Consider the following 27430-nt stretch of genomic DNA (forward strand, 5'->3'; position numbering starts at 1 on the left):
CCATGATGAGCAGAGCGGTTCTGTTCTAGTCCCGTCTGAACCGTCATGGATCTTTATCAGGTCCATCTGAATCTGCAGAAGTGTCCCTGTTGCATGGCGATGGTTCATGCACAGAACCAGCCAACCTGCAGAGCAGAACCACAGTCAGACATCCGTGCACAACCGCCGAGCTGCATCTGGTTCTGGAGACACAAACGCTGACCTCAAATGTATGTCACAAGAGTTTCAGAAGAGATTTGAAAGCCGCGGTGTTTCCTTCACCTTGTGAATAATTAGTGGCTTTCTGTTCACAGCGCCTTCCTCCTCCACTAGAAAAGTGCCAGAGGTTAGACGTGTTGACAGGGGGTTTCTGTACAACAGCCTCGTGCTCCCCGACCCCCGACCCCCTGCCAGTCCGTGTCACACCTTCCTCCTCTCAAACGGCTCCAACCTGTAACACCTGTGGTCACTGTTACAGGAACTGCTCTGCGTTTCTGCAGCAGCCAGGTTTTCCTGCAGCTCTGAACCAGGGACGTTTCTCTGTACGCAGACGACACTGTCGTTTATCTGCAAGGTCTCAGAAAAGGTTTTCCAAAACTTTCTGATATGTTTCAGTTGATGGGTGGAATAATTCAGAGCCAGATGGTTGGTTATGATCTTATAAGCAGTAAAACCACAAGCAGATGGAGATTTATGTGATTTTTATCAATAATTGTGATGAATTTTTGCCTAAGAAATTTACAAAAATGTGTCAAATTTAGGAATCTTTTTAAGCTTTATCCACAGCAGATTCAAATAATCTAATAGATCATAAAATACAAGCAAATATTTAATGTAAAATGAAAGTATTTAGCAGATGGATGTTTTAAAAGCTACTAGTTTGAGGATAAAATCAGAATCAGGAGCCTGAACATGTTAGGAAAGGAAGAAACAGACAGTATTTTTAATTAGCTAAACTGAGTAAGTTCAAGGAGCTGCTAACCACAAGGAAGTTGGTATTAATCACAGTGAGTTGAATTCTAGAGAAACCTGTAGAAACCACTTCCTCTTTTCAACGCCGTCTGAAGGAAACGGAAGGTTAGAGACGATTTCAGCGCCGTCAGCATCAGAAATAAAACTCATATTTACTGGACTGGAGCTGCTGTTTACTCATCCAGTTGATTCTGAGTCAACCTGCTGAGGGTCAGCTGGTGCTGCATCAGAGGTCAGAGGTCAGAGCCAGTTCCCTAAAACGTCAGCTGAAAGTTTCTGCTGCCTGCTCAGATCTTGTCCCATGACCTGCTGACACAACCAGAACCGCTGAGGTATGGACCCAGCAGTCGGTCCGGACTCTTCAGAACCAGAACTGTTTACAGATCAGCTGCGACCAGAACGAAACATGGCTGCTTGATTCTAAATGTTCTGTTGGTCCGTTTGTCACAGCGCTCCAGAAGAACCGAGACCCAAATGTCCCTCTGGCTCCCCCTGGAGGACACCAGAAGTTAATGTGACTCAAACTGAACATCAGGGACCTTGAATGGTTGTTGGTACCAGACATGGTACCAGACATGGTACCGTCCTCATGTCTGCAGGTCCGAAAGTCAGAAAACACCCAGAGAGTGTCAGCTGTCCTCTGAGTTCAGGTCAGAGGTCAGAGGTCAGAGGATGACTGAAAGGCAGCAGCAGCTGAAATAACCACTGCTGATGATCTTCTGGACCCCGTTTGGGTCCAGAAACCCAAATGGGTCTCAGATGGGTCTCTTTAAACCCAACGGCCTGTCTGAGTATCACAGCTGATCATCTCCACACCTTTCTGACCCAACTGGACCCGTCCGGACCCGTTTGTTCTGACCCGCTTCTCTGTCGGTTCTACTCGGTGTGTTCTGCTGCAGTACTGAACTGATCCACAGGGGGGAGCTGTTCATCTGCACATTAAAGCTCAGAGTTCCTGAATGACGTTTATTAATTCAGCAAACTTCCAGACCTTCTGGATCAGAACCGGTCCGGTCAGGAGCTCAGGTCCAGAAGGTTCTGCTTCAAACCAGAACCTGAAAAACACAAAAAATATTATCTGTTCATTCAACTTTATGCATAAAATAAAAAGTTCTGTTCATATTAAATGAAAAAGTGGATTTTTATTTTTGCAAAATCAGAATGAAACGTTGCTGTCCTTTCAAAATAAAAGCTCTCAGCTCCAGTCATAATGACATTAGTTGATGTTGATGAAGATGATGGTTCTTATTTTGAAGAAACCAGAACCTTCAGCAGAACCAGAAAGCCGGTTTGATCCAACAGAAACCAGGAGCCGCTGCAGTTCCTCCTGCGGCCGTCAGGTGGCGCTGAGCCTGATGATCCCTTTAATGGATCAGGAAACATGAACTTCCTGTGTTTATAGATCAGAACCTCTGTCCTGGTCTGGTGTTCCTCCTGGATGTGTTTTAGGAAAACTTCTCTTCCTACTGATGGAGGTTCTGCAGGTTTCTGACCCGGTCCAACAGAACCAAAGGATCTTTAGGATCCTGGAGAACTTGGTGACTATAAATGAATATTAAATGTAATTGGACTTTCCGTGCTGCTTTCAGAGTAACGGCCTCCTCCTTTCTGATTGGCCCTTCAGCTCACATCGGTTCTGTTTCCAACCCGCTTCTGGACCGAACCGGTTCTACGAGCTTATAACTGGGTTCTCCTAGAACGGGTTCTGTTAGACGGGTATGAGCTGCAACAACCAGAAGACAGGTGCTTTATTTTGAAAGTCTGGCGCTGGGAACGTCACTGATCGTTTAGAGTCATTTGATCCATGAGCGCGTGAGCGGCGGAGGAAGAGGGAGGCTGAGTCCGCGTGGGGAGGAAGAGGAGGAGGAGGAGGATCAACCCTGCACACTCAGGCACGCGACGGACCGAGAAGAAAGGCGCGGACGTGGGATCGTCCGCGCGCCACTCCGTGGATTGTTCCCGCGTAGGAGGAAATCTGCCGCTCCGCGTTTTCTGCTTCAACCGCAGAAACTGGTTTTAATGTGATTAACTGCCGCTGGCGGGACTCTGCGCGCGCGGCGTGGCGCGTGCGTGCTCAGGTGTGTGCGCGCGCGTCCACAGGTAACTCATTAACGCCTCCCTTTGTGTTTACATGGGGGAGCGCGTGAACGGAACAGGAAGAAAGCGCGAGCCTGTCGGTGTTTGTTGAGCGCGCGCACGCCGCCGCACGCGCGGGTCGATGAGGATGGATTCGTGGGATTTCCGACTTTAACCGGATGGATGTTCGAGCTGGAAGAACAGGAAGTTCGGTTCGGAAGGAGGATCCGGTCCGTGATGGAGAACTTCAGGTCGGTTTGATGAGTTACAAACATGATCAGATCATCAATAATATTGATTGATTATTGGCTTAATTGGTGTGGCGTTCAGGTTTAATTGGTTTCTGCAGCTGTAGATTTAAATGTTCTAGAGTTTCTGTCTGCTGCTGGTTCAGCTTCTAGAATCTCAAACTTTTAGAAACTTGATCAGAAAATCAAATAAAAATGTAACTTCTTCATTTATTTGGTTTGTTTTCCACATTCCAGCGTAATGATCACAACCAAAAATATTCTGCTTTTCTACATTTTATAGATAATATCTAAAGTCTACAACATGTTTGCTCTTTGTTGCTTTATTTAGTAAAAAAGCTGGAGGCCCCAGAAGTTGAGTGGAGTGTTCAGGGGCCACGAATACTTCAGACCTCCTCTAGAAACACTGACGGTTTAAACACCAAATTTAATTTCATGTTAGAGACGCACAATAACTTTTATTGAAACTCATATCTGATAACAAACCTGGAACTAAAAATAACCCAAATCAAAACTTTATGAGACCAAAACAGTGGACTCAGTTTAATGACGTCATAATTTATTATTATTAGACCGATAATTATAATAATATGCTCTAATGCTCACAGTGGAAACCATCTTAGTGCTGCTGCAGAAACTCACAGACGTCCTGATTTCTGCTGTTTGGTGAAAAATGAAAAGAAATGGAGTTTCTATCCAGGTGGATCTCAAGTTTCAGTTTGGACCGGTGGTTCTGGTTCAGATGACAAACAGCATTAATTAACCAATTAGCAGCAGACGTTAATTGATGCTGCTAGTTGGATGTCCCTGCATGGTTCTGGTATCTGTGTCCACTGGTCCCTGGAAGTTGGATGTCTCCAGTGGACTCCGTCTCCAGTGGACTTCGTCTCCGGTGGACTCCGTCTCTGGTGGACTCTGTCTCCGGTGGGCTCCGTCTCCGGTGGACTTCGTCTCCGGTGGACTCTGTCTCCAGTGGACTTCGTCTCCGGTGGACTCTGTCTCCAGTGGACTCCGTCTCCAGTTGATTCTCTCTTCTATGTAAAAACAACCAAAACAGAAACAGGAAGTTTCTGATGTTACGTAAATCAGGGATCTGCTTCTGAACATGGACATAAGTCTTTGAGGAGATTGGACAGTCTAGTCCAAACCTGGTCCACCATTGGACTCCGTATGAAGGACGGCTTTGGGTTGGACCGATCTGTGGTCACGATGTTAACCAAACCTGAACTGGACTTTTTACTGATGGTTACTGGTTGTTGGATTGTTACTGGTTGCAGAGACGTTGCTGGTAGGAAACTGTAAACATTGGTTGCCATGATGGTTGCTATGAGAAGACTGATTGGTTTCCATGACAACAGTTCAGCCACTAATGTTTCTGGTGGAAAACGTTGGTTTGTTCTGAATTCAAAAGTAAAATATGTTAAAATAATATATATAGTTATTGTTTGAAAGCGTGCAGTGAGGTCACAGTGAGGTCACATCAATTTAACGTGTTTAGAATAAAAATAACATTGTTTTTTTAGCCATTATTAATTAGCAGTAAACATTCGATAAGCTGACCGCGACGTAAAAAACACGTAAAACAAGGTTCAGCAAAACTTTAAGAGTCTTATTTATGAACTCGTCACTTCCTGAAGAGTGCCCCCTGCTGTTTAGAAGAGGAACTGCACTGAGGTGCCGCTGTAGCGTTAGCTGTAGCGTTAGCTGTGCGCCATATTCCTTTGTCCCTATATGAGCAGGAAACAGACACACAGCCTTCTGGGTTTGTAACATTTATGAATCTTTTTGTGACCAGAAGCTTTTCCTCTAAATAACCAGACAAAATGGTTTCAGCTCTGGGCAGATTTTAAATTTCACCTTCACTAGCGAATAAATGCTGAGCACAAAGAGCTCATCATGGAGGAAAAATCCTCCAGGAAACTGCAGATTATTTCCCCTCGGTTGTAAACCTGCTGGAGCAAAACGTGCAGGACGGTGTGTGTTTGCGAGGACATCCATCATCAGCCTGTGTTTCCAGGCGTCCTGAACCCTGACATGAACTCTGCAGCCGGCCTGGAATGTCCCGTCTTTGATGGCTCTGTAATGTGTTCACACAAGCGTGCGAGGACGTGAGCACACACACACACACACGGCTGTCCTTCAGCAGCCGCCAGATAAGAGCTGTTATTGAAATCCCAGCATGCTAACAGCCATCAATTACTGAGTGTGTGTGTGTGGGGGTGTGTGTGAGGAAGTGTGTGTGGCAGCCCTTCAGGCGGCTGTGTGTATCCGCCGAGCGCCGCTGATACGTTTTCTCTCCGTAGGATTATGAGTTCCTCGGGAAAAGCGGTGACGTGCCTTATCAGCCCTCCGGCTGGGCGATAAAACCAACACACACACACACGTCAGTTTCCAGGCTCTTTGTGTGTGTGTGTGTGTGTGTTTGCAGCTGGAATGTGCAGCACACACACCAGACTGAGCAGAGAAAATCTGACCTGAAGAGAAAAACAAAACCTCCCCTCAGACTTCGACTGAAACTGGTCACCAGCGCCGGTTTCTGAAATTCATTCCATATAAAACTGAATTTATTATGGCGCCAGGACAAAATGTTGATAAAAATAATATGTACTGGTATGTTAACAAATACTTCTCATCACTACAGATTCATTCCCTGCTGGGATGAATAAAGTACTTCTATTCTATTCTTTACAGATAAATGAAGGGAAATTCTGATTAAAACAGCCGGAAAGAGAAAGTTACTCAGAAATCTTGTCTACTTTGGGTATTTTTTGAGAAAGCAGCTTTTATGATTAAATAAGTATTCATTATTGCAGAATATATAATGACATGTTGACTATGATTATATTTATAACCTATTATAGGTCAGTAATTTGTCCTTTGGAGAATTATATCACAGTATCATCAGCATAGCGTGTGATCCTCACTGTTCTTTCACTTTGTCCGTTTTTCTACCTAATTGGTTCTGGTGCTAAACTGCTGCTAGCACCTGCTTAGCGGCTTTGTTTTCCTGCTGACATTTAACCTGGTCCAGGTGAACTGGTTCTTTCTGAGCTGGGACAGCGGACAGAACGATTTCCGTCAGGAGGGATGATAAGTTTTGAACTCTTTGAGTTATCTGCTTTAACTCAAAGAACAGAGACTTTTAGTTTGGACCAATGAAATGCAGATGTTGACCATGAGTTATAAAATGAGGTTGGATCATGAAAATTGACCATTTGCCTTAAATCTGACCTTCTGAACTCTCCATTAAATATATTTGCCTCTTGGATCAAATTAAAACCAGTCTAACTTCATGTTGGTTCTGTTTGGTTCTGACCTGCTTGTTTGTGTGTTTTCCATCCGGCTGCAGACACGGTGGCCAGAGCGTTGTCCTCCAGGCAAACGGTCCCATCTGAAGCTGAAACCAGAGGTCGTCGGGTCCAGAGCATGGAGAGGTGAAAGGTCAGCCTCCCTGACGTTTCCGGGCCAGAAGCTCTTATCACTGCAGATCAGGTTAAAGTTCCTTCTGACTGGGTTTGATAGAACTAGTGTGACCAGATGTTGACCTGAAAGTGCAGAACTATTGTTCATTTCCTGCAGAAGCACCCTTCCTTTATCAGTGCATGAAATATAGAAACACTTTTTCTTAATGAATGTCTCAAAACATTAAAAGTCTTTGAATGTTGCATCATTCACTGCAGTTTTATAAAATGTGCAAATTTCACAAAAAAAATTGCATCTCCAAAAAACATTACTGACTACAAACGTATTAGATTTAAAAACTCTTGAATAAATGGTGAGACGTCCATATTGAGCTACGTTCACTCAGACTTTGTTGTTACTGGTGATCATCAGCAGTTCTTCTGACTCTCTGAACCTCTTTGGTTTTCAGTCAACCAGACTTTAGAGTCCTCCAAACCGAAGGGACAAACCAGTGTTGATTCATTACTATTGTTGGAACCAGTTTGTTTTCACATTAAAGTGTAAAAGGATTGTTGGGGCCACTTTGGCTTCTGTAGTCCATCAGCCTCATTCAGACCCAAACTTTGAACCCATCCAGTGATGATCTTGGTGTCTAATGTCCATTTTCTCTGTCTGCTTACTTTTACTCATTGCTAGGAGTGTCAGATGTTTCGGTTACTGCCTCATAACTTTGTGTTTCCACCTTCATCTGTTCTGAACTTGCTAGGTTTTAGTAGAAGGAGCCACTTATCCAATGATTTGTGGAAAATAATCTTGTCAATGAATGCAGCTTACTTTTCCTTTTCATGTTCCAGGTAGATGCCAGAACAGCTCACAAGATGAACCCCCTAGCAGCCCTCAGCATTGACCGAAACGCTCTGGTGGGGGAAAGTATCCGCCCCCATGGAGGACTCATCTACCCGGGTATCCACCCTCTTTCTGCGCAGAAGCCCCAGGATGCTGGTGCCTCCCTGCGACTCGGCTATGACCTCCTGTATAAGCCAGCTGTACCCCTTCTGGAAGGCCAGAAGTCTGTCAATGGATGTGCTGAACTATATAAAAACTCACCTCAAGGGCTGCAGAAGCCTCTGCTTGTCTCTGCTGCAGAAGGGAACAGCCTGGGGTTGAACCCCCGGTCTCTGCCTGTGGAGAAGCAGTCAGAAGGGAGTCTGAACGGTGCTGGTAACTTTCTCAGGTTGCCTTGGATTAGCCCGTACATGGATGCTTCAATGTACCCCTTCCTGGACATGGCGTACAAGACGTCCCTCTTGTCTGCATCGCCCTTCACCCAGCAGCAGCTGGCGTATCAGTCGCTATGTGCCACTGGAAGTAACACGCCTGGAGATGAAAGACTTTTCTTCATTTCTCCGTATTCTCCGGCTCATATTGCCTCCGCGCTGGCTCATCCCATCAGGATGTCCTCAGTCAACCTCACCCGGGCCGTCCTCTCACCCCGGTCCCACAGCCAGGACAAGACCTTGCAGGGCTTTGGAGCACAGTTGCCTCAAGAGCTTTCTGCTTTCAGCACCAGTTCTCAGACTCGCCAGGAGTCCCAGATGCAGATGCAGCATTCTGAGTGTCAGCGTGAAGTAAAGGCGTGTCAGTCCGGTTCTACCAAGAGCGCCGTCAGCAGTGGCACTCACGTTAACTCATCTCCAGTGTCCCAACCACCCACCTCAGTTCCTCAGTCCACTGCAGACCCTCAGAAGCATCTTTACAAGAAGGCCACTTCGCCCTCACTTCCTGCTTCACATCCCTTCTACCTGGCCTCCCAGCGCAGCCGCTCCACCAACTCAGGTAGCAGTAATACCAAAGACTCCAACTATAAAGCTGAAACTCACTCAACACGTGCAAAGACGTCACCGGGCACCGCTGTACCTCAGAAAGCTACCAAAAAGCTGGAAGGAAAAGCAAATCCTGCTGAAGAGTTGGAGGAATTCCCAAATAAATTCCCATCCAAAGCGCCGGCTGTGGCCAGTTTGGAGTATTTACAACCATCTCGCTACCGGGCAGGAGCCAATCAGAAGCAAGACCTCAAAGAGGGGCGATCTCTACCCATTAGCTCTTTGACAAAGACCTCAGATCATGAAATGACCTCTGGGGTTATCACTGACCATAACATTTGCTCCCAAACTACAAGTAGTGCAGTGGACACTACTCGGAATCAGCAGGAATCTCCAGTTCCAACTGAATCTGTGGGGCAGGTAACCAGTATTCCCAGTACGGCATCTTCTGGACAATGTCCTGCCTCCACATCAAAACCTGAATGGCCCAAAGTTTCTACTGCTGATTCTGTAAAAGGCAGCAAAGGGGAAACTTGCTCTAGAAAACAGAGTAAAAATCCTTCCAAGCCCGACTCTAAAGAGAGCCAACCGGATCCGTCACAGTACCAACAGTTCAACCCAGAAAACAAAAACTCCTCCAACCAAATTCATAGGGACTCTTACCTACCTCATAGTTTAGGTTATGCTAACCGCTACGTCCCTTACTCTGTCGCTGAGACTCTGTCAATGCAGCGAATGACAACTAAGGGCCACGTCTTCCCCCATCCACTTTTGCTTGGCAACAGCAACTTTTACCAGTCACATGGCCTCCCGTATGGAATATTACCTTACCAGAGCTCAGATAAGATGGCCTCCATGTCTAACTGTCCAGGTCTCGAAAACAAAGATCCAAATCATAATTTGTCTAAGATCCATAGTAAAACCAGAGATGAAGAACAATTCATGAATCAGAAAAGGCAGGATGGTAGCCATGGTCACAAGAACGACGACGAGAATGAAAAAACCATGAAACCAGCTTCAAAAGCAGCGCCAGATAAAGCCCAGTCTGCTGCCAGGGACGATGTAGTTTGCATTGATTTGGTACGTGAGGAGGAAAATGACAACAACTGTAACCCTCTCATGGAAGTTCCCCACAAACAGGGAACCAGTGGAGGGAACCAGTTCAAAGGTAAGAAGTCATGGCTTCCAGAAGGAACTCATTGGATCCAGAAGGCAGAGCAGAGTCGGAGCTCGCTACCCCAGACTCCATCCAGCTGTAATGTTTCACCGCTACCTTGTAGTAGTCAAGAACTCTCAGAAGAGGAGAAACCAGAAAGTCCATTTCCAGACATCCCAGAAGAGCTGACAATGCAATGTGCACGAACATCCTCTTGGCAGTTCTCCAGAAACTCTAAAGCTTCTGGTGGCGATGCCACCGTGACACCAGGAGTTGTTTCAAAGGAAGCAAAGCCTGAATCTTCAAGTAAATGTGACGGCCCTCAACAAGGCCCTCCAGAAAATCCAATCTCATTGGTTCCCAACGGTGGTGAAGGTAGTTCTGGTGAAACAAAACGTACAATCATCAATCCAAAGACTCCAGCTTTTGTTGGTGGTGATCTGTCTGAAAGTCCAGGTTCCACCAGTAAGGGACTGGTTTCTAATGATTCCAGTCCTCAGGTCCCATCGTGGAGCGTGTTAAATCCCAGATTCCCAACTGAGAAAGTCACAAACTCTTGGCCTTCCCTGTATCGGAGCATCGACCCCAAAGTCCCAACATGTACCACAGACAGAAGTCCAAATGTTGGGGGATCAAGTGGCTCTAATGTCGGTTTGAAGGTATCAGTGAATGAACCCAGAATTTTCAGTTGTTCCCCTGGTGAAAATAGAAACTCTGTTGTTTCAAGCTGTGGAAACGGCATTGAACCGTTTGGTAACAGTGAGAAGCACAACGCTACATGGCCCAGTTTCAGCTTGAGGGCTCCGGCTTTTGGAAAAACCAGCCCAACCAGTGGGAATGCCGCCTTAGATGGCCTCATGTTGTTCCCAAACAGTAACCACAGGCTCTCCTCATCTGGAAGTTTCACTGAGGGCCCTTCTGGTCCGAACCTTTTGGCTACCGATGGAGTTCACAGTAACCTGACCCCACATGTTGACAAAGACCTTCTCATCAAGGCCAGCTGTACAAATGAAGGGAAGAATTTGCAGGATACTGCAACTCTCCTGGAAGATGATCCTGAAGACTCTGATAGCTGCAGAAACAGGCAGTCAAGCTTCAGCAAGAAGACGACAAACTCCCCTGACTGTGTGGGCAGCCATCTTAAAGACATGACCTCTGACCTCCTCTCTGATGTCAGCGAGCAAAGTGCTCTACAGGTAGGAGAACTTCTGACTTCTTTGCTTAAATAATCATGAAAACCTTCAGCCTGTTGTTCTTTGGTAGATTATTGGTTTTCCAGGATCATTAACGTAATTTAACTCAGAAAAGAAACTTCATTTTGGTCAATTATTCCTGCTGTAAATAAGGATGGTACCGTATGTCAGATCTATGTTCAGGTCTTGGTGAAGTTCATTGTTCAGCTTTGAGTTCACTCATGTTCAGGAGTTTGACTGAAGACTTGAAGGTCTTAATTGAAGAATCCTCTGATTCTTTCAGAGTTTATTGGCTTCTGTAACTGATTATATATTTCTGTTGTTACAGCAACAAACCAAAGCTCAGATCATTATCAATACTCTGCTAATGACTTGGTAAAGAGTCTGAATCCAATGCCAGAGGGTTAGTCCAGTCAAAGATCAGTTGGACTTCCTGGACAAATGTTTGGTCCCAAAACTTCCAACACATGGCCTGTTTTCAGACTTAACAGTCGATCGATTCAGCTTGATTAGAAACTGAAATGTCGGTTCTCTGTCTCTCTGCTCTGAGTCAAACCAACCTGTTCCCCTCCTGGCCTGTGGGGGCGCTGCACCAAGAACCACTGAAGGAAACAACACAAAAACCTCTGAAGACACTGAGAGCAACTTCCTTCTTTACCAAATCAAATTAAATGGAGGCGTCAGATTTTAGCGTTGGAGGATTTCTCTTTAGTCCTTGGCTAAAGACCAGGAGCCATTTCTGCTGCTAACGCTAGGCTAACATGTTAGCTATGGTTGTATTTACCCAGATTGCCCTGTGCTGTACTCCACTTCCTGCTTTTGGAGCGGTCTCCGAACCCAGACTGAGGTTCACTTCTTTGGTCCGCATCAGAGTTTCATTACGCGTTCACACCTCCAAAGGAACCAAACCTTTTAGACAAATGGATTGAAGCGGACTGAACAGGACTGGTGTGAATGAATCCTTAAAGTAACTTAGATTGACTGAACCATGGTGACCTTTGCAGGTTTTGATTAGGCCATGATCAGATGAGCACCGATGGTTTGATATCAAATGTTTCACACGTCCAACGATTTTCTGGGAATAATTTCAGTTTTATGTCAGACTGAAGGTCAAATCTGAGGAATGAATATTACTGGACTATTTATTAGATGTGATTGTTTAACTTTGTGTCTCAGTTTTTCTCTCCAGTGAGTTAAAATCTGTAGATGTTTTAGTCCGGTAACTATGGGTTACCGAGGGAACACCTGGGCTCAACCTGAACACATGCAGGACGTTCACACTGGACCTTGGTTCATATTTCATGTTCCCGGTGGGCTGGGCCAGCTGTGGTGTTCTGGGTTTAAATCTCTCCTGGACCTGCCGGTTCTCTATGGACCGGACCCAGAACTCAGGATGGGATTTCTCTGTCTGAATGTTTCTGAGCAGCAGGATGATGTTTTTCTTCTTCTCCATCTTTATTTTCGGTTCTGGATGCAGTATTACGGGATATAAATGACATGACGGTTTTATTTCTGGATATTTGACAGCAGAGCGGCTCTGGGTCTCTGATAAAATCTGCAGAAACCCGATCTCAGCGTCGAGCCGTGGAGAAACCAGCGCTGCGTGTTCTGCTGTCAGCCGGCTGGCCGGCGGCTCCTGAAGGACGGCGGCGCTCTCATTAACTCGCGCGTCCTTCTCCTCCGGGTGCCGGCGGATCCGGGCCGCAGCGCCGGATGGATTTGTAGGTCATTTCACGGGCCATTAATTTTAAAATGGGTTTGTGGTCAGGGCAGATGGAGGTGCGACAGAGAGGAGGGGGAGGCTGAACACGAGAAGCTGCTTCCACACAGGTTAGAGGAGGAAGACTCACAGCTAAAACTGCAGCTCATCTCTGTTTACTGAGCTTAATGCTAATTTTATATTTATCATCCATGTTGAAATGTTTCAGGACGTTTTTGCTTCATCAGACTCCAAACTGGAAGGAAATAACTTTCTTTGTCTCAGAATCTGATTTACAAATCAAACGGCATGAAAACGGTGATGCAGTGATGAGTCCTGATGATCTGAATGAAAACATCCTGTAAACTACAGATCCTCCGTTTTCACCACCGATATCTCAGGTTTCAAACGATACAGAAAAACAGACATTAATGTTCTGAATCACACATTTATCTAATAACTGCTCCAGTATTAAATAAATGCAGCAGCACATTTAAATCTACCAAGAGCTTCATAAACTAACGTAAAAACAACTTGAATCTGTTCAGTCAGAGCAAATAAATGAATCATAAACTGAAAGGGATTAAAACAAAAGATTGACTATGTTGGTCAAACGTAAAAACATCCATCAGGTTGTAAACTGGCTGCGTTTCTAGGAAGTTCAGTGATGGATGTTAACTGAGTCTCAGTGATTTTCGCCCCAAACGGATCCAGAACTCTTTATCTGGGCTGGATTCTGCTGATGATATCAGGATTTATGGTTGTGTGGATCTGTGGTTTGTTCTGGTTTTGCTGGATCAGAACCCAGCAGTGGATCGGGTCGCTGACGGGTCGCTGACCGGTGCAAACCAGAAGGTGCTCTGCTGTTTCACACCCAACAAACACAAACCCGGATTTTGTTCTCACTTCGTTGTGTCTCAGCGCGCCATGCTGCAGTTCTCTGAGCTGGAGCTGAGGGAGGGAGGAGGAAGAGGAGAGGAGGAGGAGGAGGAGCTGGCAGACGGCCAGCAGGAAGCTGGAAGAAGGGATGAAGAAGAGGATGAGGAGGAGGAGAGGAAGAACAGAGAGGAGGGAGGAGGGGAGCGGAGAGGAACTCCCTCTGCAGCCGCCGAGACTCTGAGAGGTAAGAGGATTTCAGCCGGATGACGTGCACGCTCGTTCGCTCTCGTGCACGCTCCTTCGCGCTCATGCACGCTCCTTCGCGCTCATGCACGCTCCTACAGAAACACGCAGCAAGAAAAAAGGACATAAAAACTCACTTTGTTATATTTAACTCACTTTAAGTCACTTCCTTTCTCTTTGAGCCCCCCCAGCCGCCCTCTGAGTGTGTGTGTGTGTCTGTTTAGAGATGTGACACACACACACACACACACAGATCTGAACTCTGAGTGCACCCGTCTGTTTTTAAAGCCGGCGCAGCGCTGCCCTCGTTTCCTGCAGGAAGCCGAACGTCACAGACACTTTCACACTTCGGCACCATTAGAGCTCCGTAATCCCGACGGAAACTCGGCCCGGTTCCACAGGAACCGTCGATGCTGCGCCGCAGGTGGCTGTGAAAACATAACACGTCTGGTTTATGGTTCCTGAACGCAGCACGGCTCCAGGGTTTCCTGTCTGAAGATCAGAAACAAACTGAACCTCCATTTAGATTAAAGTCCAAACTTTAAAATCTGTCCAAAGGTTCTGATCATGGAGAAATGTTTTTAGTTTTCACCTGGCGGTTTCTACATGAGCCAGATGAATCAGTTTGGACCAGAACCGGACCTGCAGCAGTCACTGCTCCAGACTCCACTGCTGAAGGAAAAGCTTGGAAACTGTTGAAACATCATAAATCATAATCTGGTTGTAAAACGTTTTACTTCCTGTCATCAGGCTGTTCATTGCTCTACACTCAGCAGGTCAAAGGTCACACTAACATTGTTACCACAACAGAATCCCCAAATATTCCAGATCTGCTGTTTTTCCTTAAAACTGAGATTCAAATCAAAACAAACTTTTAGTTTTGCTAATATTTCCGTTGAGCTGAAGTTGTTTTCTTCTTCCCAGGTTTAAATCCGTCCTGCTCTCTCAAACATCGTCTGTACCGCCACACAGAGCCACTTCCTGTCCTCCAGGAGAGGGACGACCATCAGATCCAGCCGTTTGGGTCCGGAGCTCCATTCCAAGGGAGCCGGCTCGCTCTGCGGTCCAGTCCAAACATCCCCATGAGCCGGCGGCGAATCTTCAGCCTGGAGCCGTTTCATCAGAGCAGCATCATCAGCAGCCGCCAGAAGAGAGGGAGGGGCGAGGCGGGAGGGGACGACTGCGGGACAGGAAGTCCAACCAAGAGAGTCAGAGTCACCAACGGTAGGAACCGATCCGGATCCGGTCACTTCCTGTAGATAACCTCCACAAAACGCTTCACTCAGTCATTCACACAGCCGCCAGTTTTCAGCCAATAGGAGAAGCAGATTTTCACCTTGATTTAACCTGGAAAGTCAGATTTATTAGTTAAAAACAGGAATTAGGATCAGATGTTGGGTAGAGTTTAACTGATTTACTGCAGCGTTCCTGTGGGGTTTGTAGTCCAACCACTGGATTTATTTATGTAGCTCTGAGCTACATGGTTACTTAACAAGCTAAATATTTAGCATCAAGCTAAATCTTTAGCTTGATGCTAAACTGGAATGTGGAGAAACTTTAAGAAATGAACCTGTTGTCTTTCCTTCGTCAGGCTGAATAATCCAGATTATTCCTGTTAGGTTTTGCTCCCAGTGGCTTCCAGGTTTCCCGTTATGCAGATGATCTGAGTTTATATCCTGAACTGACAGAGTTTAGAATATATATTTATATTTATTGTTCTGGTATTATTTGTTTTCAGTGTGAAATGACCTCTGACCCCCTGCTCATCTTCACAGACTCGATTCTGGACGACGTGAAGAAGCTGAAGGTCCGCATCGAGTTAAACGGCCTGCGACTTAACAAGCCCCGCCCACCCGGAGAGCTCAGCCAATGGCTGCCCTCTGGGGACAAATCCACAGAGCTGGAAGGGAAGTTGTCGCCTGAGAGGTCAGAGGTGAACGGCAGCTGGAGCGAGCCCAGGTTCCTGAGGCGGGACGCTGCGACAGGTGAAGCATGTTTGGTTGTTCCTGTGTACGTAGAAACTGTAATCGCTATGGTAACGGAGGCTGGATCACCTGTTTAGACGGAGAAACGTCTGTTGGAGCTTTTATTGTTCCAGCTGATGAAATCTGCCTCCTCCTCTTCCTCTTCCTCCTCCTCCTCTTCCTCCCCTGACTGCCAGAGCGCACGCCTGGAACAACAGCCGGCGCCGTGTGTGTTCCTGCGTGTGTTTACGGAGCCGCCGGGCCTCGTGGCGCGCTAATAGCCGTCTAACATCTCCCAGATGGAGCTGTCACCCCTCAGAACCGCGTTAGCAGCCCGCTCTTCCTCCTCCTCCTCTTCCTCTGTTTGCTCTCCGGTTCCCTCTGCAGTCAGACTGGGTTTAAATCCAGACGCAGAAATCTAATTAGAGCCAGACGTGGAGCCGATCGCTCCTCATCCCGGAGGATCGGCTCCGTCCCGAACCCCTTCAGACGTATCGCCATGGTAACCTTCAGCTTAAATCTGAATCTACGGAGGGAAACAAACGACCCGTTCATGAATTGAACCCTTCGGCCCAACCTGGAGCAGGAAGAGACCCTGAGGCTCAGAGGAACAGCAGCTGGATTTAGAAACGAAACAGCAGCTGGATTATAAGCTTTTATTTTGAAGTTTCAAAGAGAACTTTTTTTTTTAATGAATTTGATCCAATAAAACATCAGGAGAGCAAAAACAGAACCGAGTGGAACTCCACTGGGAACCACTGGACCTCTGGATGGACGGGGCATCCAACCTGCATCCAACCGGCATCCAACAGGCATCCAACCTGCATCCAACTGGCATCCAACCTGCATCCAACTGGCATCCAACAGGCATCCAACCGGCATCCAACATGCATCCAACTGTTCATCCAACCTGCATCCAACAGGCATCCAACTGGCATTGAACCTGCATCCAACATGCATCCAACTGTTCATCCAACCTGCATCCAACAGGCATCCAACTGGCATTGAACCTGCATCCAACTGGCATCCAACCCGCATCCAACATGCATCCAACTGTTCATCCAACCTGCATCCAACTGGCATCCAACCGGCATCCAACCTGCATCCAACAAGCATCCAACAACCATCCAACATGCATCCAACCTTCATCCAACTATTCATCCAACATGATGAACAGTGGATGTTCATAAACATGTTCAGCCGTCTCCTTAAAGGTCAGGGGTCACCAGCTAATTGTTGGGGGCGGGGCCAGTGAGTCAGATGATGATGTCATAGCTGAGAGGTCAGTCAGAGCGGTTAGCTTGTTGCTGTGGAGGAAATGATGACTTCCTGTTGGGCAGCTTCACACACACCTTCGTCATGGTCTTCCTCCTGCTGTGTGTGTTTGGCTCATGAATAATTCATCAGCTGATGGCGGCGGGACGCCCCGCCGGCTCGCCGTGGCAACAGCTGCCTCCCCCTCCATCTCTTTGTTGGTGCCGTTTCCTCAGATGGAGCGTCGTCATGCCGATCTGCTCCAGGGATTAATTACAGACATAAACACACATTACCTCTGATGTGGCTTTTATTCCCTGCTAACTGAGAGCCAAGAGGAGGAAATAAAGAAAATAAAGAGCTGGGAGCGTCAGGGTGAAACCAGGAGCTTCAGCTGCATAACATTGTAAAGCCTCTGGTTCTAATAACCGAGACTTTAATAAATAACTCATAAATGAATCGCTTTTAATCAAAAAACATTTATAATCAACCAAACAGACATTTTCAGCTCAAAAACCTAAATAATTCAATAAGTTTTTAATTTGCTCTTCAGGATCTTCGACCATCAGATCAGACCAAAGTTTTATTCAGATCCTCCAGAAACTAAAAACTAGAATCTGGACTCTCCAGAACTTTTCATTTGTCCATAAAGTACCACATCAGGTGACTGACATCTACTTCCTGTTCTGTTTCCTGTAGTTTTCCACCAGGCTCCTCCATCGCTGACCTCCATGACCTCCATGACCTCGACCCGACTGCAGGACAAACTTCCGACGGCCGGGGAGAGCCTGAAGGTCTGCGCTCCTCCATCTTCCTTCCCGGGCGACCATCACCTGTTCCGTTTCCATGGTGACGGCCTCGACGCGCCGAAGGGCAAACGTCCCTTCAAGATGAAGCACTCTCTGGGGGCGGAGCGAGACGAAGGAGGAAGTGATGATGAGGAGCGGAGCGGGAAGGTGGGTTGAGTTCAACACCGTCTGCACATCAGAGAACGGTCCAACGAGACAGAACCCGGTCCAACGAGACAGAACCCGGTCCAACGAGACAGAACCCGGTCCAACGAGACAGAACCCGGTCCTCATCCTCCAGTTTCTACACCGTTTCCTGTTCCTGTTTCTGAGCCGTGGTCCAGAACTGGATCTGAATCTTAAGATGGATCTGAAAACGGCTGAATTTCCTCCTGTGGTTCAAAGTTCAGGAGGAGCAATGATGATGTTTGATCCAAGTGTGTCGACACACAGACATGGACCCTGAGGAACTGCAGAACCAAACCCTGATGGACCTTTGGGTTTCCCTCGTCTGTCCGTCTGGTGTTTAAGATTCTGTGATCGTAGAAATTCACACAAAATCAACAGATTCTCACTTTTTCTCCTGCTGATGCTGAACTGAGTTTATAGAAAACGTTTCAGTGAAATGGTGAAAAACGACCTGAGATCTGTCAGGAACCAGAGACGGACTGAGGTCCAGAACCGGTCCAGAACCAGACCAGAACTGGTCTAAAACTGGCCCAACATTCTGGAAACTAAAACCAGGAACTGACTGAGGAGGATTAGCAGTGTTGAGGCGTGTGTGTGGGCGTGCGTGTGTGTGTGTGTTTGACAGCTGCTGCGCAGCAGATATCCTCAGGGCACACACACTCCATCCTCCTCCGCCAGTGCGCTCTGCCCCGGAGGGGCAGAGCGCACTTCCTGTTTGCCGATGCGTGGCGGCGAGCGGCGTGGTTTGACAGACGTCGGCGCACGCAGACACATTAACGTCCTCCTGCTGTTGCCATGACGTCTGTAGCTGGGAGCAGGAGCATCATCTGTCTTTACCTGCTTCAGGAGAGACGCGCTGCCAGGAATGTTGATGAGTTCGGCTTCAGCCCGACTCGCAAGATCAAAACTTCGCTCATTTAAAGGGACGGTACAGAAAAAACCAAAGAGCTCGAACTCTACAGGGTGATGTCGGCTGTAGACAGATGAGACCAGACTTTGGACCAAACGGATCTCAGAACCGAACAAGTTCTGGTTTCATAAGATTCTGATCTGAACAGAACGCCACAAAAACCGAAAAGTTTTAGTTCCCAAAAAAACCAAAGCTGGACGATTTATTTTCAGACCGAAACCTGATCCAGATGAAACCTGAGTGACTGCTAATGCTAATGCTAACATGTGGTTTCCCTCACTGACGTCCTCAGGTCTCCCAGTTGGACGCCTCCAAGTCTCCCGATCAGAACCCCGCCTCTCCAGAGACCCAGCAGTCGGCTCGGCCCGTCCCTCCGGAGGTCCGGCGCCTCATCGTGAACAAAAACGTCGGGGAGACGCTGCTGCATCGCGCCGCGCGGCTGGGCTACCAGGTAACCATCCTGCCATGTTTCAGCTGCAGCAGGTCGTTTATCTGGACCTCCAGAGACTGGAAGTACCAGGCAGGTTCTGACCGTGAAACATGTCCATGTAGAAGACAGTATCATCTGCATACAGACGCATTTTAACTCTCAATGCTTCACATTTCAAAGCTTTTATCCTGTAAATATTTGGCTCTATAGTCGGATAGAAACTGTTTTGTTCTGAGTTGGAAACTTCAGACTTTGGTGTCAAAATCAACAAATTTCTTCTTCTGTCTGTGCTGATGCAAAACTGTGAGCAGGAGACAAACAGACAAATGTCTTCCTCCTTTAAAGCTGCGTTGACGCGTTGTGTTTCATGAGCTGCAGCGTTTAAACTGCGAGGCTTCAGCCGTCTGAAGAAAATGCAAATGGAGGCTGATTCTCCTCATCAGGACGGTTTGAGTTCAGATCTGCAGATTAAAGTGTAGGAGGCTGAACCTGCTGCAGGAGACCTGAGAGTTAGGATTCAACAGCTGTCTGGAAATCATGCAGAGGCAGCACACACACACACACACACACACAGCGGAGCGCTGTGTGAATATTTCATGCGTGGTGCGACAGCTCCTGTCAGCCCTCACGAGTGTCGGCCTCTCTCTTTCTCGTTGAGGTGCAACGGTGAAGCTAACGAGTTCAGTTTGCAAATGAAGCCGTCATCCATCACTGCACACACACACGCTCACACACACACACACACACAGAAACACACACACATTTTCCTGCTGCAATCAGAACAGAGGGGAGTTTCATTATGTTTCTTCTCTGGGTCTGAGGATGGAGCTTCTCCGTCACATTTAACTCCTTCAGCTCCAGACCAGGTCCACTTCCTGAAGCTTCATGACCTTCACAATAAAAGCAGAACATGACAGCTGTAGCTTCTTGGTCTCCAGCAGTAAAATAATTTGGTATTTTTGAAAATCTTCTTTGTTTCCATGACCTCCATGTGGTATGGCACATGTCAAACTCGAGGGCCGTGGGCCAGATCTGGCCCGCCAAAGCTGTTTATGTGGCCCTCAAGACTCCAGAGGGCCACATAAACAGAACTTCAAGATAAAAGCTGTGCTGAAATATTATTTTATTAGTCAAATCAAATTAGTTTTCATCTGTATATATCCAAATTACATCAGTTTGAGAAAATTTAAGACGTGGCCCTAAATGAAAACGAGATGGCTCCCCATGGTTCATGAGCCACCAGGTTGCTAACAGGCTTGGTTGCATGTCCCCTCCTCTCCAGGAGGTGGTGCTGTACTGCCTGGAGCGCCGGCTGTGTGACGTGAACCACAGAGACAACGCCGGGTACTGCGCCCTGCATGAGGCCTGCGCCCGCGGCTGGCTGGGCATCGTACGGCTGCTGATCGGACACGGCGCCGACGTCAACTGCGGCTCTCAGGACGGAACCAGGTAGGACACACCGATTCAGCTGCATGCACACGAATATTACTAAAACTCTTCAGTTGATTTTACAGGAAAAACAGCCAAACTGAACATTTTAGTTTTAAATTTTGTGCATAGAAAAGCGTCATCTGCATATTGACAAATCTTCATGAACAAACTGCTAAAATGAAGCTTATTATAAAACGGAAATATTTTGACAGTTTATTAGTAGCTACATATTTGGTAAATCTTCACACTAATATAATAAATAATCATATAATAGATGGAGTGTGTGAGGTTTTGTTGTTTTCAGTTCCATGTATAGAAAATTGTCATCTGCATATTGTCGGATCCTGGAATCTGTTTGAGCTCAAATAAAATGTAAATGCTACAATATTTCAGTATTTTATTAGCTAATTGTTTCTAATTGGTTTCTATAACAGAATAAATAGCAGAAGTGATTTTAGTATCACCTGAACGTCTCCGTGTTTCTGCTCAGGCCGCTTCATGACGCTGTGGAAAACGACCATTTGGAGGTGGTCCGCTTCCTGCTGGCCTGCGGCGCCGACCCGACCCTCACCACGTACTCTGGGCGCGGGCCACTCAGCATGACCCACAGCGCTGCCATGGAAACCTTCCTGGAGGGTGAGGCAGCAGGTTACACACATGTTTTCTAATCAGTTCAGTCCAACATGTATTTTGGAGAACCAGGAACTCTTTCACACACTGATGGGTAACCGCTTTGCTCAAAGGCTCATCAACATGTGGAATCAAACCAACAACTGTCTGACTGACCTGCTGTTTCCATCTGCAGCTTCACTCCTGTTTATCCCATCAGGTTCAGAGAAAAATCACAGTAAAAGACGATTATTTAGGATATTTAATAAATATAGAGCGAACGAAAACTGTTGGAGCAAAGCGTGGAGCAGGCTGTGTGTGTGTGTTGCTCTGGGGGTGTGCGCGCGCGTGTCTGTGTATGTGTGTGTGTGTGTGTGTGTGTGCGTGTGAGTGAGCGTTCACTCGGCAGCCTTTCTGATTACCATCCCCGCCTGTATTTGTTCTCCCATCTCTTTCTTCCTGCGCTCTCTCCAGAGGAGCTTAATGAGGCTCGGCTGCTGAATCCCGGAGCAGCTCACCGACACACACACACACACACACACACACACACACACAGACACGCACACACACACACCCCGACACACACACACTCCTGCCAGCTTCCGTCTACTCAGCGCCGAGTCGGCACCGTCTGAACGCTCACACTCTCCTCCACGTCTCTCGCTGTGTGTGGCTCCATTGTTTTCGGCTCGCCGCCTTCGTCCGCTCTGATTGGTCGCCTGTTTGATCGCCCTTAACGCTGCGCCTCTCTCTCTGCCTGCAGACTATCTGTCTGACATCCAGGGAAGGTCGGAGGGCGATCCGGGAATCTGCTGGGAGTTTCACGGCAGCTCTGTGTGCGGTGAGTTCACACACACACACACACCCACACACACACACACACACACACTCACACACACACACCGGCTCCACCACAGACGAAGGTTCAGGAACTTTCATCTGCCACAACTAAAGAAAGGAAGAATCAGGACAAAACAAGAGATTCAGATGAAAGGCTAAGGAGGAGAGAGGGCTGATCCACCAGAACCTCGGATCAGAACCAGAGTTGATCAGTTCAGGCCCAACAGGACTGACCAACTAACCAGTTGAATGTCATGTTGTTGCTCCTCCAGAGCCGACTTACGAAGGAGGAGCCTACAACATCCTGGCCGACCCGCCTGGACCGGATGAGGATGAGGAGGATGAAGAGGAGGACATGGAGGAGGAGAACCGGGTCAGGAGGGAGGTGTTCGAGTTCGAGCTTTCGGACCGGCCTCTGCTCCCATGTTACAACATCCAGGTGGCGCCGTCACAGGGGTGAGTGAGAAACCAGGCCGGAGGACATTCAACCTGCAGGACGAGAAACCGGGGAGAAACTACAAACTACAGCAGTTAGAAATAAACTACAGCCATAGCAACTACAAACTACAGCAGTTAGAAGTAAACTACAGCAATAGAAACAACAAACTACAACAGTTAGAAATAAACTACAGCACTACAAACTACAAACTACAGCAGTTAGAAATAAACTACAGCCATAGCAACTACAAACTACAGCGGTTAGAAATAAACTACAGCAATAGCAACTACAAACTACAGCAGTTAGAAATAAACTACAGCAATAGCAACTACAAACTACAGCAGTTAGAAGTAAACTACAGCAATAGACACAACAAACTACAGCAGTTAGAAATAAACTACAGCAATAGAAACAACAAACTACAGCTATATAAATAAACTACAGCACTAGAAACTACAAACTACAGCTATATAAATAAACTACAGCCATATAAACAACAAACTACATCAGTTAGAAATAAACTACAGCCATAGAAACAACAAACTACAGCTATAGAAATAAGAAACTACAGCTATATAAATAAACTACAGCAATAGAAACTACAAACTACAGCTATATAAATAAACTACAGCCATAGCAACCACAAACTACAGCTATAGAAATAAGAAACTACAGCTATATAAATAAACTACAGCAATAGAAACTACAAACTACAGCTATAGAAATAAGAAACTACAGCTATATAAATAAACTACAGCCATAGAAACAACAAACTACAACAGTTAGAAATAAACTACAGCCATAGAAACAACAAACTACAGCTATATAAATAAGAAACTACAGCTATATAAATAAACTACAGTCATAGCAACTACAAACTACAGCAGTTAGAAATAAACTACTGCCATAGAAACAACAAACTACAGCAGTTAGAAATAAACTACAGCCATAGAAACTACAAACTACAGCAGTTAGAAATAAACTACTGCCATATAAATAACAAACTACAGCAGTTAGAAATAAACTACAGCCATAGAAACTACAAACTACAGCAGTTAGAAATAAACTACAGCCATAGAAACTACAAACTACAGCTATAGAAATAAGAAACAAAGGTCACCGTCCAACGACCTTCAGATATTCTCGACTTCCTGCAAAGTGTCTGCAGACAGTTGAGTTTTCATAGTCAAGGCTACCGATTTGCTGTGACAAATTCCTTCATTTCCCGCAATGCTAATGGATGCTAGGCTAGCATGCTAACTGAGCTAGCCATCTGCTGTACCTGTCTGCATTTCCATTGACCTTAAAATAACTCAAATTGGAATTAAAAATAAATTTGTTTAATTTATAACACAGCAATTTAGAAAAACTGAAAGTTTTTCAGTAAGTTTCTGGTGTAGTGAAACTTTGATCACATCGTACGTTTTGATCAACAACCAGACTACTACTACTACTGACAGAAAAGACGAAGAAGACAACAGGAAGTGGTTTTATTTGCAAAATGTAGTTTTTCCTACATTAGTGGAACATTTTATTATATTATATTATAAGTTTTGCATTAATTTCTAATGGACCCAGAGCTGCTATCAGCTCAGTGTTTCATACAAAACATTTCGTTTTAACACCAACATGAACTCCTTCCATTACAGAGGAGCCATCTTTAAAATGAGCTCATTGGTTTTTCATTATCCAAACTAACAGCTGAATCTTGTAAGTCCAGACCAGAACAGTTTGTTCTGGAGCAGCGGTCCTCATTTCCATGCCTGAAGGTCCAGTTTCCTGCAGCTGTCAGTCGTCCACCTGAGGCAACATCTGGGTCAAATGGCTGCATCTGGACCGCTGGCCCAGAACTAAAACTACGTGATGATTTGGGACTGAGACTGAAGACGATCCAAACCTCATGTTGTAGAACTTTGGTTTATTGATCCACTCAGATTTACCAATGGATGATTGATTAGGTTCATCCAGAACCAATCATCCAAGGTTGTGAATGTTTGGGTTACGTTAGACCTGAGTAATCGCTCAGTACTTTACCTCTTCAGACTTAAACTACCAGCATCTTCTGCCCAATAGACCCGGTACCAAAGCTTGAAGGTCTGTGTGTCATCCAGAACCTCTGAGATCCTCCAGGACCGTTCAGTCTGAATCTTTACAGAAACAAGTAGATAAAACTCAAAACCAGCCAAAGGAAGGTGGAAGACAAAACCACTGGGTCTGGTTCCGGTCTGGTTACGGTCTGGTTTGGGTCTAGTTCTGGTCAGGTTTGGGTCTGGTTCCGGTCTGGTTTGGGTCTGGTTCCGGTCTGGCGGGCTAAAGGAGTGTGTCCAGAGGAAGACGGTTTCTACCAACTCTGTGTTTCCTTCACGCTCCTGCTTGTTGTTCTAACGTGTCTTTTCACACCCAGACACCAATTAGGCTGCAGAAAGAGGCTGAGGAAGGAGAAAAGGAAGGAGAGGAGGACGGAAAGGAGGAGGAGGGAGAAGAAGGAAGGAGAGAAGGAGGAAGAAGACGAGAAGGGAGAGGAGGCAGCGCGGGGCGGGGTGAGGTGAGAGGGAGAGGAAAAAACATCCTCCGAGGAGCAGAGGGAGGACAGACGGAGAGGTCGTTAACAAGGATTGCATCGCCGTGGCGACGCAGCTAATTGGCTTCCACTCCGTCTTCCTCCCCTGTCGCTCCTCTCCGCCTCTCTTTTTCTCCTCTTCTTCCTCAGCGCCGTCTGATGTCGTATTAATGGGTCTTCCTGGAAACAAGGCCGCCGGGCGGCGCCGCGTTTCGCCGAGCTGCTTAGCATTCAGGCAGCGGCCGGCTGCAAAGCAACATGTGGCCTTGTCTACCGCTGGGGGTGTATGCACTAATCTGCCCTTCACACACCCACACACACACACACACACACACACACACACACACACACACACATTGATAGACATTGTGAATCAATAACACCTGGATTGATGTTTTCAGCTTCAGCAGCAGAATATATAAAAGCGGAGCAGCCTCTTTTTCTTCTTCCTGCTGCTTTGACATTTAGGACACTTTCTGGTTCTGGTTCTGGTTCTGCCTTTCCAGATTTGGGTTTTTGTTCCAACAGCAGATTAACAGTTTTACATCGTCTTAACGTCTAAACTCTGGCAGCATCGGCTGTCTTACTGAAACCCACTTGGCTCTGTCGGTACCTTCATTGGACCAGTTCCACTCCGCTTGGTACCGTTACCTTTGCAGAACACATAAAGTGTTTTCTGAGAAAAGTCTTTGGCTCGGTCGGTTCCTCTCGCTGATGTTCTTGTCCTTCCTCCCTCCAGACCCAGAAACTGGCTCCTCCTGGCTGACGTTCTTGGTCGACTTCGGATGGCGTCTCGCTCTTTCCGGCGCCTCTTCCCACAGCTCAACATTCAGTCCGTCCCTGAAGACGAGTTCTACCGGCAGGCGTCCCTGTCCCAGCTGCTGACGGGTCCAGATGAGCAGGAACTGGCCTCCTTCAGGCCGGATGTGAAGGACCCTCTGGAGCTGGTGGAGGCCACCCCGGAGCTGGCCGGCATGCTGGGCTCCTCCCTGGAGTTTGTGGACAGTCGCTGGGACTCTCTGGATGTTTCCCCCCCACCAACACCGCCTCCATCACCGGGGCAACCTCCATGTCTTACACAGGCTTTACCGGCAGAGCAGGAAGAGGACAGGAGTCCCAGGACTGTAGAGTCCATTTCAGGACCTTCAGGACGGTCCAGCTTGTGGGATCAACAAAAAACTGAGGCTACAACTTCAGCAAAGCCAGGAATGACAGCTACCGCTAGCTGGTGGGAACCACAGAGACATTCTGGTCTGGATCCTGGACTTCCATCCATTAAACTGAACTCTGTGGATGGAGGAAAGGTGTGGGAACAACAGCGACTGAGGAGTAGAGACGCTGAAACCAAAACGGTCACGGAGGAACGGAAACCAGCTCCAGTTCGAAACAAGAAGACAGGAAGTTCAAATCCTGCAGATTTAAAAGAAGAAATTAACTCAAACATCTGGAAAAATGGCGGTAAGGCAGGGACCGATGTGGAGTCTGAAGTACCACAGCAAAGTAAGAAGTCTGAGATCTCCAGCCGCTCTAAGCTGGACTCATGGGATCCTCAGGAAACAAAGAGAACTGGTGGAACCACCACAACGCCCAAGAGAGACGCCAACACCTGCCAGGGCCTCAGCCTGGCAGGTAACTCCTTAAAGTTGGACGCTGCCTGGCAGAGGAACCTGACCAACGTCAGAGTCCACATCAGAGACCTGGGGATGAAAATTGCCAGCATTCAGAGAGACATTAAGAAGGACTCGGGGAAAGTGGTGGGGAAGGGTTCTCGGGTCAAAACGAGGTCATGAGATGATGGACGACCAACCAGGAATAACTGGTAGCCAATGATGTGGAAATGACTGTAAAACAGGCTGTAAACTCTGGATCGTGTTCACTGGCTGTCTGTCAGATGTGTTCACTGTAAACTGTAAAAGTTTTTTATTTATGGGCAGAGACCTGATGTAAATATGACTGGCTCTGTGTTAGCATGGTGAGAGCGCCGGCTCTGTTCAGGCATCCTGTTGGTTTTTGTCACTGTTCAATAAACAAAGACACAAAGAAACCTTGAATACATGAGTTATTGCTCAGTCCGCCAGGGTCCAGTAGGACCAACATGACTGAGGCGAAGGATGATCGGAGGGTCTGGTAGAGCAGCGGTCCCCAACCTTTTTAGTCGCGCAGACCGGTCAACCCTTCGCAATTTTCCTGCGGACCGGAGAGGGGGTGTGCGCGCAGTACTTGTTTCCGGTTTAGGATTTTCAAAATAAAAGATCCAGAAGTAGTTCATTATTTCTTGCGCAGCCTGGTACCAATTGGTCCGCAGACCGGTGGTTGGGGACCACTGCGGTAGAGGACTCAACATGC

The 27430-nt window shown here is 46.9% G+C and overlaps 1 protein-coding gene and 1 long non-coding RNA gene across 9 annotated transcripts; both read left to right on the forward strand.

The window, feature by feature from the left end:
* The first annotated feature begins 2365 nt into the window (after positions 1-2365).
* Positions 2366-27135, forward strand: LOC114140504 (BCL-6 corepressor-like). Of its 8 annotated transcripts, XR_003594602.1 has the most exons (15): positions 2366-3278; positions 7532-10852; positions 13470-13671; positions 14595-14894; positions 15446-15655; positions 17588-17844; positions 19068-19226; positions 20488-20654; positions 21127-21272; positions 22009-22086; positions 22358-22541; positions 24929-25069; positions 25235-25366; positions 25613-25725; positions 25824-25940. XR_003594602.1 is itself a non-coding variant. In XM_028010437.1 (14 exons), exons 3-14 carry the CDS (start codon positions 7556-7558, stop codon positions 26872-26874), a joined length of 6192 nt encoding a protein of 2063 aa, XP_027866238.1. In that variant the 5' UTR covers positions 2371-3278; positions 6625-6767; positions 7532-7555; the 3' UTR covers positions 26875-27135. The 8 variants fall into 8 exon arrangements, 6 of the variants coding, with proteins under 6 accessions (XP_027866243.1, XP_027866237.1, XP_027866238.1 ...); XR_003594601.1 differs by having other exon boundaries at positions 25235-25725; XM_028010437.1 differs by lacking the exons at positions 25235-25366; positions 25613-25725 and adding an exon at positions 6625-6767 and having other exon boundaries at positions 2371-3278; positions 25824-27135.
* LOC114140677 (uncharacterized) lies at positions 22548-23606 on the forward strand. The gene is made up of 2 exons (XR_003594628.1): positions 22548-22615; positions 22743-23606. It is a non-coding gene; the product is annotated as an uncharacterized LOC114140677 (long non-coding RNA).
* Positions 27136-27430: the final 295 nt, after the last annotated feature.

Source organism: Xiphophorus couchianus, chromosome 24 (genome assembly GCF_001444195.1).
Source record: "Xiphophorus couchianus chromosome 24, X_couchianus-1.0, whole genome shotgun sequence".
Classification (NCBI taxonomy): Eukaryota; Metazoa; Chordata; class Actinopteri; order Cyprinodontiformes; family Poeciliidae; genus Xiphophorus; species Xiphophorus couchianus.